The sequence below is a fragment of the Pseudophryne corroboree genome, chromosome 1, assembly GCF_028390025.1.
Source record: "Pseudophryne corroboree isolate aPseCor3 chromosome 1, aPseCor3.hap2, whole genome shotgun sequence".
Lineage (NCBI taxonomy): Eukaryota > Metazoa > Chordata > Amphibia > Anura > Myobatrachidae > Pseudophryne > Pseudophryne corroboree.
This window is the reverse complement of record NC_086444.1, coordinates 327,282,651-327,298,742: the sequence shown is the minus strand read 5'-3', so window position 1 is coordinate 327,298,742 and position 16,092 is coordinate 327,282,651. Positions and strand designations below refer to the sequence as shown.

Sequence of the window (16,092 nt, the reverse complement as noted above, 5' to 3'; positions counted from 1 at the left end):
GTATATCATCATGTCTAAGAGAGGCAAGGGTGAGGAGGATACATTATCCACAGCTGTACCCACATTGATATCATGTTTGTCATGCAAAGCAGGGTTAACCTCTCAAGATCTGGTTCAAAATGGGTTATGGGCAAATTGTTTTAGCTTCCATCAAAGCCTCCTTAGTATGCCAAGGCAGGGTCAGATTCAGGCAGAACCTCTATGAGCATCATTTGCACAAACCTTATCTAACATAGCTGAGCGAATTGGGCCAGCTCCAGTACCAGGTATAGGTTACCCTATTAATCCTTATGTGCAGCATTCCTCCTGGGTTATGACACATCCAGTTCAGGAAGATGCAGCCTTTCAACAAAAGCAGGCTGAAAGGCCTGTGGAAATTAAATCACACAGACATGATACATCTTCACAGTCTACACATGTTTCGGAAGGGGACACTTCGGAGAATTATTCCTCACATTCTGGGTCTGCATACAGAGAGGAGGATGAAGGTCCCAGCTCGGTAGCTATACCTGAGCTAATTAATGCTATGAAAGCCATTATATGCTTAGAGGAGAGCCTCTGTTAAAATCCAAGGCACCTGCAGTTAAACGTCCCAAAACAGTCAGAACTGAATTTCCGGAGTCAGAGCAGCTGACGGAAATCATGCAAGAGGCTTGTGTCACACCCAGTAAGAAATTTAGAATTCCTAAAAAATTAAGTTCTCATTACCCTCTTTCGGCTGGGGATTGTTTAAAAAGGCATGTTGCTCCCAAAGTAGATACGCATGTGATTCGGTTGGTGCGTAAATCTACATTACTTTTGCCTTCAACATCTTTAAATGTTTTAATGGATAGAAAAATTTATGGTTTTCTAAAAACTGTTTTTTCCTTATCAGGGGCAGTGGTGAGAATGGCCATGGCTTCAGCCTGCATGGCAAGAGCAGTGGCGGCCTGGGCTGATGCATCAGAAATGGACCTTTCATTGGTGTCTACAAATACATTTGGATGCCTCAGTTTTATATGGAGACTTACGTTCCATTATCTTGGTCATGAAGCAGGTGGATTTTATGGTATCCCAAGATATCCAGGATGCTTACCTGTATATACCTATAGCACCGTCTCATCAGTGCTATCTCAGGTTTGTCCTCTGGCAACATTTTCAGTTTCAGGCCCTACCATTTGGACTGGCTACAGCTACAAGAGTGTTTACCAAAATTATGGTGGTGGTGGTGGCTTATCGCCGTAGTCAGGGAATAAGAATTTTCCCACACTTGGACAACCTGTTAATCCTGGCTCAATCCCAGGAAACGCTCCAGTGCCATCTGCAACTGCCAACAGCCTGTTTACAAAGTTACAGCTGGCTCATAAATTGGGCAAAGTCATCCCTGGTTCCATCACAATGCATGACACACCTGGGGGCTGAATTGGATTCCAGGCTTCAGAGAGTTTTTCTACCTCTGAACAAAATATCCACAATACAGACAAAGATTCAGGAGCTACTACACAGTCGAAGAGTATCCATTCATGCAGCAATGCGAGTGATGGGAGCTATGGTGTCAACATTCAACATGGTGGAATATGCTCAACTCCACTCGAGGCCCCTTCAACGTCTGATTCTTTTCAGATGGAATGTACATCAGACAATAAAAACTAAGACTATGGTCCTTCCTCAGGAAGTACGGAGGTCGTTAGCCTGGTGGCTGCAGACATCCCATCTGGACAAAGGACGACCCTTTTGGATCTCGGAGTGGGAGGTTCTGACAATGGACGCCAGTGTTCAGGGCTGGGGAGCAGTGTCAGAAAAGTGCTGCTTTCATGGGTCAGTTGACCAAGCAAGAAAGTTGCCTGCCGGTAAAGATTTTGGAACTTCGGGCCATATATATGGAACTCACTCAGGCAAAGGACATACTTCAAGGAAAACCAGTTCAGATTCGCTCATACAATGCGACAGCAGTAGTGTACCTCAGTCATCAGGGAGGAACTCGCCACCAAAAGACAATGAAGGAGGTAAGCCGCACGTTAAGATGGACAGAACTTCATCATCCGACCTTGTTCGCAGTGTTTGTTCTGGGAGTCCTAAACCGGGAAGCGGATTTTCTCAGTCGACACGCCATTAATGCAAACGAACGAGCTTTACACCCAGAGGTCTTCCAGATTCTAGTAACCAAGGGGGGGCTGCCAGAGATAGACCTCATGGGGTGTCGTCATAACAACAAAGTTCCTGTATACGGGTCAAGGACAAGGAATCCCAAAGTGATATTCGTGTATGCTCTGTCAGTGATATGGGACTTTCATCTAGCCTATGTGTTTCCACCAGTCGCCCTGTTACCCAGGGTGATCCGGAAAGTCAAACAAGGAAAGGGCACCATGATACTAATAGCGCCGGCATGGCCCAGAAGACATTGGTACACAGATCCGCAGAGGCTCTGTGGAGACTCCATTTCTACTGCCTCATCATCCAGATCTACTGTCTCAGGGTCTTTGTCATTACAAGCATCTGGATCAAACTTTCTTTGACGGTGTAGCTCTTGAGACATCAATACTGAAAGCAAAAGGGTTTTCACAACAGGTATTCAAAGAAAGCTTAGAACAAGGAAACAATCTTCGGCTCGCATTTATAACCAGATATAGCATGCATATTTTCAATGGTGCAGTGCCAGGATGCTTGACCCTAGGTCTTTTAGAGTTTCTAGAATCCTAGCATTCGTTCAGGCAGGAATGGACAAAGGTCTCCATGTTGCTTCCTTGAGATTTCAGGTGTCAGCGTTAACTGTTTGGTTTCAAAAGAAAATTGCTAACCTACAGGATGTTCGCACCTTTTTCCAGGGAATACTTCACATCCAACCTCCTTTTGCTCCTCCTACAGCTCCTTGGGATCTACATTTAGTCCTAAAGGCACTTGAAGTTGCTCCATTTGAACCACTGAGTCAAGTGGATCTTAAATGACTGACAGCTAAAGTTCTTTCTACTGGTTATTGCTTCAGCTAGAAGTGTACAGGGGAGGGGTCCTGGGGTGCACACCGGTAATGAGAGGTGCGACCCTGCGGAGACCTTTCAGTAGAACTGCATACAAAGAAAAAGGTTGCAGGTGCACAATTCAAACATTACCAATTTATTAATAATAATAATTGCAATAAAATTTTGCATTTTAAGCGAGGTTCTTCGCATAGTTATGGCCATAAGTAACGGCTTGCCCACCGCGTCCAGGTGACCTCATTAGTCGGGCAAGTCCCTAACATTTTGGGGGGTACAAATCTAGGGTGCGGGACCCCCCAAAATGAAGCAGCTGAGTGACCCCAGGGCAACACAAAAGTGAAAAAATATATAGTGAAAAAGTGAAAATAGGTTAGTGAGAGAGGCTGCTGAAAACAGCAGGGGTAAATTAGTGAGAGGTAGTGAAGGGGGAGATAAAGTAGTGAGAGGTAAAGTAGTGAAAAGTGAAGGTAGGAAATGAATTACATTGAAACAAAACACACGATAGGGATGAAAGTAAATATGAAAATAAGTGTTTTCAATGGTGCAGTGCCAGGATGCTTGACCCTAGGTCTTTTAGAGTTTCTAGAATCCTAGCATTCGTTCAGGCAGGATTGGACAAAGGTCTCCATGTTGCTTCCTTGAGATTTCAGGTGTCAGCGTTAACTGTTTGGTTTCAAAAGAAAATTGCTAACCTACAGGATGTTCGCACCTTTTTCCAGGGAATACTTCACATCCAACCTCCTTTTGCTCCTCCTACAGCTCCTTGGGATCTACATTTAGTCCTAAAGGCACTTGAAGTTGCTCCATTTGAACCACTGAGTCAAGTGGATCTTAAATGACTGACAGCTAAAGTTCTTTCTACTGGTTATTGCTTCAGCTAGAAGTGTTTCAGATTTAGGGGCATTGTTATGTCTCTCTGCACGTTATATCTGCCCAACCTGTCATGCACATGGTTTTGCCCATTAGAGAAACATTTTGCTGGTGTGATCAGGTCTGAATTAGGCCCTTAATTAGCGCCTTAGTCAATTTGATGTAACCATCCGTCATGGATATCCCTAAGGCCTGGACTATTTGGGAACCACTGTCCTAGCCTTTTCTTGGAAATATATCTTGTTTTAGCTCATTTTACTTGTTGTCTATAAATCATAATCTATTTTAGATACTGATAATGGTTCCTATACTGATCATTGCAGTCTTGTTACATTACCCTATTTTATAGGCTGAATGTATTATAAAAGGAATATATTACCCAGTAAAAACCTTCCTGCTTTGTACAAATGGATAGCCAGTGCTGCTTCAAACTTCTTTTGGGCAATCAACATCCCAACTTCAACTGGACTCTGCAAGCCAGCTGCATCGCGGAGTTCAACCTCATGGCCTGCAGCTTCAAGATGACCTCTAAATAATAAAAAAAATACAATAGCATAAATTTATTTGAGCAAAAAAAATATATATTTAAAAGTAAACCACAAGTGCTAACAAGGAATGGTAATCACGTCTATTAAACAGTGAAAACAATTACAGGACTAAATGTAATAGCCCTCGAGTTGCCAGAGGTGTGGGACTTTGAGAGTCTTGTTTTCTTTTAATGCAGCAATCCTTTACAAGGTCAAACCAAAGAGAAATCAACGCCAGGATGATTGCATATGGCTTACCTTATTGTGTATAGAGCAGAGGAGTCATTACATTGTTTTCATTTGTGTCCTGAAATTCCTTTTCTTCTTTGATAACATTGCAAAACAGTGTAATTTAAAAACTACAAAAAATGGATTCGCACTGACTTTTTTGCCCCTGATCTGGATTGTGACCCCAAACACAAGTTTTAGATACTGCCATTTTGTTTCTCAAATCTATGGGCTTAATCATAAAAATGGGTGATGTCACAAAACACAATTTGTACCACAGGTTGAGACTCCCATATCCAAAATGCCTGCGTCCAGAAGTATTTTGGATATTTACATATTTGCATACCATTATGAGATATCTTGGGAATGCAACAGTCTATAAATGCATTTATGTTTCATAACGGTCGGGATCCCGGCAGTTGGAATCCCGACAGCACTCTGAATGCCGGTGCCAGCATCCCAACTAGGATAACAATCCCAACCGCCAGGATCACGAATGAGTGTTTGCTGGGCCGCTGGAGAGGTAAGCCACACGGGGTGGGTAGGTTTAGGCTTCAGGTGGAGACTCTTTATGGTTAGGATGCTGGGAGGGTTAGGTTTAGGCTACAGGAAGGGAGGGTTAGGGGGAAGTTGAGGAAAGGTAAGTATACTTACCTTTACCCTGTAGGGATTATCACCACCGGGATGCCGCAGCCGGCATTACAGACCCAACCCTCATTCACACATTATACACAAAGCCTGAAGGTAATTTTATATAATATTTTCCTAATTTTGTGCATGAATCAAAGTTTGTGATGCTTCAGTGTACACAATCTTAGTCTCACTCAAAAAATAAAAAAATATGTGGATTTCGGAATATCTCACATTTTTGGATATGGGAAACAACTTGTACCTTGAAAATGCTTTGTTAAAGCCACATTCTTCCCAAGCGTCTCCTGGCTTCCATTCAACCTTACTTCCATTGAAATGGGAAGCTTTGCTCCCTGCTGCCTAGGTGGAGTTAGATCAGCATGTTTAAGCGGTGACAAGCACAGTGATCCCTACTGTTAATTTCTATTAGGTCAGTACTTTCTTTAAGCAGCCAACCTATACAATTTCATCAACTCTATAAAAGAGATGATGCAATTTACCTACGGGGCGTACAAATGCTAATTGTGAAATGGTCTCATGGTGAAGAAGCAATTCCTTCATTCACTTTGTAGCGCCGATATCTACTATGCCGTTAGACTTCCTGCAATACCATGGCAAGATTTAAAAAGAAATAAAAAAAATTTTGTTAACATTAGGATGTATTTACAGCAAACTAATGTATTCAAAATATACTTCCAGAATTATTATAGCTGGTTATTTTTGCCATCGTTAGCGGAGTGCTACTACATATAAAAATTTTACATTCTCCAAGTCTTACAACTTTATAGACCTAATGTTGCGAGAAAGCCTGCCAATAACATATTTTACTTAATCATTATTTATTCAACAAAGCATATGCCAATATGAAATAGGCCATGTGTGAGGAAGTAAGCACTCCCTGCAAATAAATAAGGAAAATCAATTGAACCTTGTGCACGTCACAAATTGTCAGAGCATAGCATTGGAGAGGCGATGATTTGCGATGGTTTTCATGTCTTAAGGCAGGCCTGGCCAACCTGAAGCTCCCCAGCTGTTGTGAAACTACACATCCCAGCATGCACTGCCACAGTACTGGTATTAGGAAATATTAAAACTGTGGCTGGGCATGCTGGGATGTGTAGTTTCACAACAGCTGGAGAGCCACAGGTTGGCCGGGTCTGCCTTAAGGCATGTCCGTCTCACAATCACTGAGCACTATAAATGCCCCTTTATATTGTAGAGGAATATGTCAAGCTATCTGTACAGACAGCTGAAGCTAGACCAGACTGGATAATGTAGCGAGAAAGTGGGAACACACTTGCCTATATATCCTTCATACAGCCAAAGAACATATCAGCTGAACCCTCCACTGATGTGTACACATGATATATCAGCGAACCACAAAATTCACAGAAATATCACGTCTACTTTGCAGCATGGCAAATGCAGATATATTGTTAAAACTGTGGGTGTGTACTGGTGACTAACCGAACGATATTTCGGCCCCAGAATCCATTGAATATGACATTACAAGTCGGCGGGCATATTCAAATCATGTCTGCTGGCCATTCATATCGGGCAGATGATTGGTAAGTATGTATGCACAAGATTGTTTGTGCATAACACTTAAGAATCATTCAATTGGAATCTTGGAAGCTATATAGTGTAGGGCTGGGCAAGTACCTGCAGGGAGACCCCCAGGGAATACCCAGTGTAGTAGGTTTGGGCTAACAGGATTTTCCAGGTCTAACGTTGAAAGCAGATTCACTACTAATTGATTCCTTTTCTAAAAACATCTACTTTAATTCCTATACGAGCACTTATTATCTTTTTTTTCTCTGGATCAGCACTTTGGAGATTAAATAAACATTCAGATTACCTCCTGTGGGAATAATTGTCAGTTTAGAAACTAGATAACATTTCAATATTTCCCCATGAGGGTGCTCTGGGTTTTAGTTCATAATCGGACCAGTAATTGAATTACTTCCTTGCTGCAAATAACCCATTTATGGATTAAACTGTGACGTAGACATTGTTTGCGTACTGACATGACTTAATAAGTTAGCAAATAATCAAAAGTCAAAATGATCTATGATACGAATATATTTTTAAAGAAATTTTTTTTTTCTTGTATGTCTTTTAGGGGATTAATTTTTTATAAAAACCAATAAATGTTATGTTTTAAACTTTTTTTCTTGATAATTCTCTTTCTCCGACAGGGTCCACAGGTTATCCACAGGATAACAATGGGATATGATGAAGCGACAGCAGATTTGCACCAATCGATCATAGCTTTCTGGCTTTCCAGCATGCAACGGACCTGTCCATATATAACTGCCTCCTGGCTCAGGCAAATCAGTTTTTTGTTTGGTGCGGCAGGAGCCGGACCATGGTCAGAGGGCTGCTGGTTTTAGCAGCCCTAAAGCTTTCTTATTTTATTTTTATAGTATTACTATTTTTTTTGAGCAATCTTTCTAAGGGTGGTGAGAAATAGAAAGTCGATCCAACAACTCTCCGCCGGGTTGCGACAACGCTTACCCACGAGTACAGTGCTGTTTCGGCAGGTCAGATATACTAGCAGGTCCAGCAGACGTTACCAGGCTGTGGCCGGACACGGGGAGTAGGTAAGGCATCGGTTCCGCTTAGAAGGGGAATACGGACACAGCCGCACTGTTTTGGGAGGAGACTACCAAACAGTCGCTGACGCGGCTCCAGGAATAGTATGAGGCCGCAATCCCTAGGGTTGATGACAGCAGTGGGGAGTCAAATGCTCTCCTGGTCGCCCCTCCCCCCAGTTCATGACTAGTTTCCTTCGAGTCTCCCACCATGAACTGTTTTCCCGCTTCAGTCTCAGACTCTGTACACGAGGGGACCCAGTCGCAGCATAGGCGGCTGTGTGACTGGTGCGTCCGTGTTCACTGAGCGTCTGTGTTCACTAGAAGTTCATGGAGCGACAGTGTACACTAGTAGCGTCTGGATCCACTCAGCATTCACTAACATATTGATCTGTCCTGGAAGCGAGGTGAGTCTCCCTGTATCCCACTCTACTGAGTACGGGTAATACAGCACTAAGTCTCCACCTACCTTTTGAGTATGAATAGTTAGATAAGTGCCTATTGCATACAAGTCTGTATACATATACTGTTGTTTCTTCACAATGCGTCTGAATATGTTAGATCTGTTTAAACATGATTCAGTAATATGTTCTCCTACATACTTGAAATGTAGTTGTAGTTGATGATGTGCTCATACTACTCATTATACTAATGTATAACATGTGACTGACTGTTAGTGTGATTGCTGACTTTACTATATTTTGTCAGTTTTGTTTTATTTCGATCCTCAATGTTTGTGCATGGGTAGGGTCGGATTGTATGTCACTTTAAAAAACTTAAAGTGATTACAGTCACAAATTGTGTAGTACACTGTGGAAGGGTTGATTATTTATCATGTCTAAGGGCGGCAAAGGTGAAGATACACTCACAGCAACACCAACACTCATATCATGTTTGTCTTGCAAAGCTGTGTTATCCTCTTAGGATCTGGTTCAGGAAGGCAGTTTCAGGTGCAGATGGATCTACCTTGGGCTATGTTTGCACAGACTTTATCCAGTATAGCTGAACGGATAATTCCTCCAACTCCTGTACCGGGGATAGGTTACACGATTAACCCTTACATGCAGCTTTTCACTTGTGGTGTATCACTTCCAGCAGCAGCCTCTCGGAAGAAATAGGTTGATAAGCCAGTGGTAAGTAAATCTTCATCCTCACAGGCTACACATGGTTCAGATGAGGATTCATTGGAGGATGAAAGCTCAATTAATTCTACTTCGGCATACGAAGAGGAGGAGGAAGGTCTCAGCTCAGTGGATATAGATGAGTTAATTAAAGCAATGAAAGCCATTCTATCCTTAGAGGATTCAGCAGAGCCTGTCTAAAAAACCAAGGCACCTGTGTTTAAACGTCCCAAAACAGTTCAGACTGAGTTTCCAGGGTCAGTTTAGCTGACATAAATCATGGAAGAGGCTTGGGCTACGCCTAATAAGAAGTTTAGAATTCCTAAGAAATGGAATACCAATTATCCTCTTCCAGCTGGGGATTGTTTAAAAAGGGAGGTGGCTCCTCAAGTAGATACGCATGTGATTCAATTAGTGCGAAAATCTACATTTCCTTTGCCTTCAACATCATTAAATGATGTCACGGATAGGAGAGTGGATGGTTTTCTAAAAAACATTTCTGCCATTTCTGGGGGCAGGCATAAGGCCAGCCATGGCTTCAGCTTGAATGGCAAAGGCAGTTGCTGCCTGGGCTGATGCATTGGAGTGTGATTTTTCAATAGCATCTAGAGAGCAAAAATCCCATATATCACATATAAAGCAGGCTACAATATTCTTGGAAGAAGCAGCATTGGATATGGGTACTATTGCCTCCAGGGCATCAGCTTCAACAATAGCTGCTTGCAGAGCAGTTTGGCTACGTATGTGATAAGCCGATTCAGAATCCAAGAAGGTTTTGGAATATTTGCCCTTTTCTGGAGATATTCTTTTTGGTAAAGAATGGACAGATATTTTGGAGTCAGAAGCAGACTCCAAGAAGGTCAAGTTTCCTTCCACATACAATTTCAAACCTAAAGTTCCGACCTTTTGGTCTCAAGGAAAAGCTAAAGACAAAAGTGATAGCAGGCAGTCCCAATACAAGTGCTACCAGAGGACCGGTTGGTAAAACAGATGATAAGCCATCAGCCTGATGGTGCGGGCCTCCACCTGGCAGACCCCAGGGTGGCAGGCTGACTTCTTCAGTTTGCACAGATATGGCACCAGTCTACAACAGATGCCTGGGTGCAGGAAACGGTATCTCTAGGTTATGCTTTTGCCTTTAAGAAGTACCCTCCTCAAAGGTTATTTGTATCAGGCCGTCTTGGGTAGAGACGAAGGCCAGGGCTATGTAAGAGGCAGTTCAGAAATTGCTTCAGTCAGGAGTAGTCATTCCAGTTCCTCCTGCACAAACAGAACAGGGTTTTTACTCCAACCTGTTATTAGTTCAGAAGCCAAATGGGTCATTTCAGCCCATCCTCAATCTCAAACTGCTGAACAAATACATTTGGGTACCTCGGTTTCACATGGAGACCTCACGTTCCATCATTTTGGCCATGGAGCCAGAGGATTATATGGTATCCCTGGATATACAGGATGCTTACCTACATGTTCCTATAGCACTGTCCCATCAGTGCTATCTCGGGTTCACTAACCTCCAACAGCATTTTCAGTTCCAGGCCGTACCTTTTGGGTTAGCCACAGCCCCAAGAGCATTTACCAAGATTATGGTGGTAATGGCAGCTTATCTCCGACAGCAGGGGATAAGAATTTTTCCATAACTCGACGATCGTTTAATCCTGGCACAGTCGCAGGAATTGCTCCTATGTCATCTGCAACAGACAATAGTGTTTCTGCAGAAACACGGGGGGCTCATAAATTGGGCTAAATCATCTCTGGTTCCATCACAGCGGATGACTCACTTGGGGGCTGTACTGGATTCAAGTCTTCAGAGAGTAATGATAAAAATATCCAAGGTACAGTCAAGGATTCAGGACTTGCTACACAGTCAAAAGGTATCCATTCACACAGCAATGCGTGTGATGGGTTTGATGGTGTCAACATTCGACATCGTGGAGTATGCACAATTCCACTCGAGGCCTCTGCAGAGTCTGATTCTTGCCAAATGGAATGGGCTGCATTAGACGATAAAAACACAGACTATGGTGCTTACGATAGAAGTAAGAAGGTCATTAGCCTGGTGGCTACAGACATCCCATCTGGACAAGGGGAGACCCTTGTGGATATCAGATTGGGAAATTCTGACAACGGATGCCAGTCTCCAGGGCTGGGGAGAGGTGTCTGGAAGGTTGTGTTTACAGGGGCAATGGACCAAAAAGAAGGTTGCCTGCCAATAAATATATTGGAACTTCGGGCCATATACATGGCACTGATTCAGGAAAAGGACATTCTTCGGGGAAAACTGGTCCAGATCCGCACGGACAATGCGACGGCAGTAGCGACACCTCAACCATCAGGGAGGAACTCGCAGCCGAAAAACGATGAAGGAGGTAAGTCACAAACTAAAGTGGGAGTGGCTCTTGAAACCTCTATCCTGAAGCCAAGAGGATTCTCACAACAGGTAATTCAAACTATGCTTAGAGTAAGGAAACCTTCCTCAGCTCGCATTTATCACCGAATATGGCAAACCTATATTCATTGGTGTAGTGAACGGAAAATGGACCCTAAGTCTTTTAGAGTTTCCAGGGTCTTAGAATTCCTTCAGGCAGGAATGGATAAAGGTTTGAAGGTGGCTTCCCTGAGAGTGCACATGTCAGCATTGACTGTATGGTTCCAAAAGAAAAATTGCCAACTTACAGGATGTGCGTACTTTTTTCCAGGGAATGCTGTGCATTCAACCTCCTTTTGTTCCTCCTATAGTGCCTTGGGACTTAAGTCTAGTCCTGAAAGCCATTCAAGTTGCCTCATTTGAACCACTTAATAAAGTGGATCTTAAATGGTTGACAGCTAAAGTTCTCTTTCTACTGGCTATGGCGTCAGCTAGAAGAGTATCAGATTTAGGGGCTTTATCATGTCGTTCCCCATTTCTGATTTTTTTTATCCAGATAAAGCAGTTTTAAGAACTAGATCTGGGTATCTTCCGAAGTTGGTGTCTAAATTCCACCTTAATGAAGAAATTGTAGTCCCGGCTTTCCAAGTACCGGGCCTTTCTGCGGGAGATGCATCGCTGGACTTGGTCCGTGCATTAAGGATCTACATGAATCGTACCAGTGCCATCAGAAAGACAGATTCTCTCTTCATTCTCTATGGATTTCACAAGAGGATGGCCTGCTGATAAGCAGACACTGGCAAGATGGCTTTGGATGACGATTTCAGAAGCATATTCTCAACTGATCTCCCTGTTCTGGCTAATGTCTCTGCTCACTCTACTCGTAAGGTAGGTCCATCATGGGCAGCACAACGTGGTGCTTCAGCAGAGCAGATCTGTAAGGCAGCCACATGGTCTTCCATTAAACACATTCATTAGATATTATGCCATGGATACCTTTGCCTCTCATGACGCTGAATTCGGGCGAAAGATTCTCCTGTCCAATCAGGAGCTTCCCCACCACTAAATTGCTTTGGGAAATTCTATTGTTATCCTGTGGATAACCTGTGGACCCTGCCGGAGAAATATACGTTATGGTAAGAACTTACCATTGATAACGGTATTTTTCCTAAGTCCACAGGATCCACAGGGATCCCACCCCGACGCACCTGATTTGAGGATCCTTTTACTCACTAACCTCTTCCTTCTTGTATGGAAGGGTGTGCATGTGTGTTCTTATCGCTGTCTACAATGCTCCTGCCTTGAGCTTTGGAATACAATGGATTTGCCTGAGCCAGGAGGCGGGGATATATCGACGGGCACATTGCATGCTGGAAGGCCAGAGAGCTTTGACCGATTGGTGCAAATCCGCTGTCGCTTCATCATAAACCATTGTTATCCTGTGGACTTAGGCGAAATACAGTTATCAACGGTACATTCTTACCATAACGTATATATTTCTCTAACGTCCTAGTGGATGCTGGGGACTCCGTAAGGACCATGGGGAATAGATGGGCTCCGCAGGAGACTGGGCACTCTAAGAAAGAATTAGGACTACTGGTGTGCACTGGCTCCTCCCTCTATGCCCCTCCTCCAGACCTCAGTTAGAATCTGTGCCCGGAAGGAGCTGGGTGCATTTTAGTGAGCTCTCCTGAGCTTGCTATTAAGAAAGTATTTTAGTTAGGTTTTTTTTATTTTCAGAGAGCTTCTGCTGGCAACAGACTCTCTGCTACGTGGGACTGAGGGGAGAGAAGCAAACCTACTAACTGCGGCTAGGTTGCGCTTCTTAGGCTACTGGACACCATTAGCTCCAGAGGGATCGAACACAGGAACCTAACCTTGGTCGTCCGTTCCCGGAGCCGCGCCGCCGTCCCCCTTGCAGAGCCAGAAGACAGAAGCCGGCGGGTTGAAGCAAGAAGACGTCAAAATCGGCGGCAAAAGACTCCTGTCTTCATATGAGGTAGCGCACAGCACTGCAGCTGTGCGCCATTGCTCCCACACTAACCCACATACTCCGGACACTGTAGGGTGCAGGGCGCGGGGGGGGGGGGGGGGCGCCCTGGGCAGCAATTGAGTACCTCCTGGCAAAAAGCAGCATATATACAGCTGGGCACTGTAATATGCATGAGCCCCCGCCATTATTTTTACCCAAAATCGCGGGACAGAAGCCCGCCGCTGAGGGGGCGGGGCTTCTTCCTCAGCACTCACCAGCGCCATTTTCTCTCCACAGCTCCGCTGAGAGGAAGCTCCCAGGCTCTCCCCTGCAGAAGAAGAGGGTGAAAAGAGAGGGGGGGCACATAAATTGGCGTAAAAACAATATATACAGCAGCTACTGGGTTAACACTACGTTACTGTGCGATTCCTGGGTCATATAGCGCTGGGGTGTGTGCTGGCATACTCTCTCTCTGTCTCTCCAAAGGGCCTTGTGGGGGAACTGTCTTCAAATAGAGCATCCCCTGTGTGTGTGGTGTGTCGGTACGTGTGTGTCGACATGTCTGAGGTAAAAGGCTCCCCTAAGGAGGAGATAGAGCAAATATGTGTGTGAGGGTGTCTCCGTCGACACCTGTTGGATATGTGTAATTAAGTGCTAAGGTGAATTTATTGCACAAAAGATCAGAGAACAGACAGGAAATCTACCCATGTCTGTCACACTGTCGCAGAGACCTTCAGAGTCTCTCAATGCTCACTATCCAAAATAATAAACACTGATGTCGACACGGAGATTGACTCCAGTGTCGACTACGATAATGCAAAGTTACAGCCAAAATGGCAGAAAAGTATTCAATATATGATTATTGTAATAAAAGATGATTTGCATATCACTGATGGCTCATCTGTCCCTGACACAAGGGTACACATGTTTAAGGGGAAGAAAGCTGAGGTAAATTTCCCTCCTATCATGAGGAAAAAGAGCGGGAATCTCCAGACAAGAGACTGCAGTTTCCCACAAAGTATTCTCAGGCAGTATCCTTTCCCCACTAGGGCCAGGATACGATGGGAATCTTCCCCTAGGTGTCACGTTTGCCCAAAAGGTAACCTGTCGTAACAGCTGTTCTCATCCTGCAGATAGCGTGCACATTCTGGTACACTACTCAGACCGGCGATTGTGTCGGCATGGGTTTATAGCGCTGGGGCAGTGTGGACAGGTACCTTATCAGCAGAAATTGAGACCCTAGTATGTAGATAGATATATATATATATATATATATATATAGATATATGTATATATAGATATACCACCGTTTCTGGGTCTGGCACTCCTCAATCCCACAGGGTATTCGCTCCGGTGCCCTCCTTAAGGGGGGATCGCTCAATGTATAGTCTGTAGAAGGCGGCACTCAGAGACTTTCACAATTTCTATAAAGTGCTTTTAATGTGCGTCAAAGTTTCGGGAGACGTGCTCCCTTCCTCAGGACACAGCAAACAAGTGGATATATAGATATATATATATATATATATATATATATTAATGCTGTCTTAAGAGAGACATGAGTATACTGGGTACTAGAGACAAAGCTATGTCGGTTTCTGCTTGACGTGTCCTGTAGAATATGCAATGGACAGATGATGCCGACTTAAGAGGCATATGGAAGGCTGAGGATTGTGTGGAGAAGGGTTCTCTGACCTGGTCTCCACAGCTATAGCTGGTAATTCTGTTGTTTTGCCTTATATTCCTGCACAGCCTAGGAAAGCACGACATTATCAAATGCAGCCTTTAGAACAAAGAAACAAGAAAGTCCGAGGTGCGTCCTTTCTTGCCAGAGGCGGGGGCAGAGGAAAGAAGCTGCACAACACAGCTAGGTCCCAGGAACAGAAGTCCTCCCCGGCCTCTACAATAATCCACCACATGTCGCTGGGGCTCCACAAGGCGGAGCTAGGCCCGGTGGGGGCACGCCTGCGTAAGTTCAGCCACAAGTGGGTTCACTCCCTGTTAGATCCCTGGGCAATAGATATTGTGTCTCAGGGATGCAAGCTGGACTTTGAGAAGATGCCACCTCACCGACGGCCCTGCCGGCTTCCCCCCCACGAGAGGGAAACAGTGTTAACTGCAATTCACATATTGTATCTTCAGCAGGTGGTGGTCAAGATTCCCCTCCTTCAACGAGGAAAGGGTAACTATTCGATCATGTTTGTAGTACCGAAACCGGTCAGACCCATATTGAATTTAAAATCCCTGAACATATACCTGAAAAGGTTCAAGTTCGGAAGGGGGGTATTTTATGGTGTCTCTGGACATAAAGGATGCATACCTTCATGTCCCCATTTATCCACCTCATCAGGCGTACCTCAGATTTGTGGTACAGGATTGTCATTACCCATTCCAGACGTTGCCGTTTGATCTGTTCACGGCACCGAGAATATTAACCAAGGTAATGGCAGAAATGATGGGCTTCTGCGAAAGCAAGGAGTCACAATTATTCCATACTGGGACGATCTCCTCATAAAGGCGAGGTCCAGAGAGCAGTTGCTGATCAGCGTAGCACACTCTCGGGAAGTGTTGAAACAGCACGGCTGGATTCTGAATATTCCAAGGTCGCAGCTGATTCCTACGACGCGTCTGCCCTTCCTGGGCATGATTCTGGACACAGACCAGAAGAAGATTTTTCTCCCGGCGGTGAAGGCTCAGGAGCTCGTGGTCAGAGGCCTCTTAAAACCAAAACAGGTGTCGGTGCATCAATGCACGCGAGTCCTGGGAAAGATGGTGGCGTCTTACGAAGCCATTCCCTTCGGCAGGTTCCATGCGAGGAACTTTCAGTGGGACCT

At 44.4% G+C, this 16,092-nt stretch overlaps 1 protein-coding gene across 5 annotated transcripts in view; it reads right to left on the bottom strand.

Moving 5' to 3' along the window:
• The window catches only part of GLT1D1 (glycosyltransferase 1 domain containing 1), a 492,486-nt gene that overhangs the window by 440,977 nt on the left and 35,417 nt on the right, over positions 1-16,092 (bottom strand). For all 5 annotated transcript variants that reach the window (XR_010254820.1, XR_010254814.1, XM_063964608.1 and 2 more), the window contains exon 2: positions 4,204-4,352. Coding sequence is in view for 3 of the 5 variants with exons in the window: in XM_063964608.1 (XP_063820678.1) it covers positions 4,204-4,352 (149 nt within the window). In the remaining 2 variants the exon portion in view is untranslated. The remainder of the gene's footprint in view (positions 1-4,203; positions 4,353-16,092) is intronic.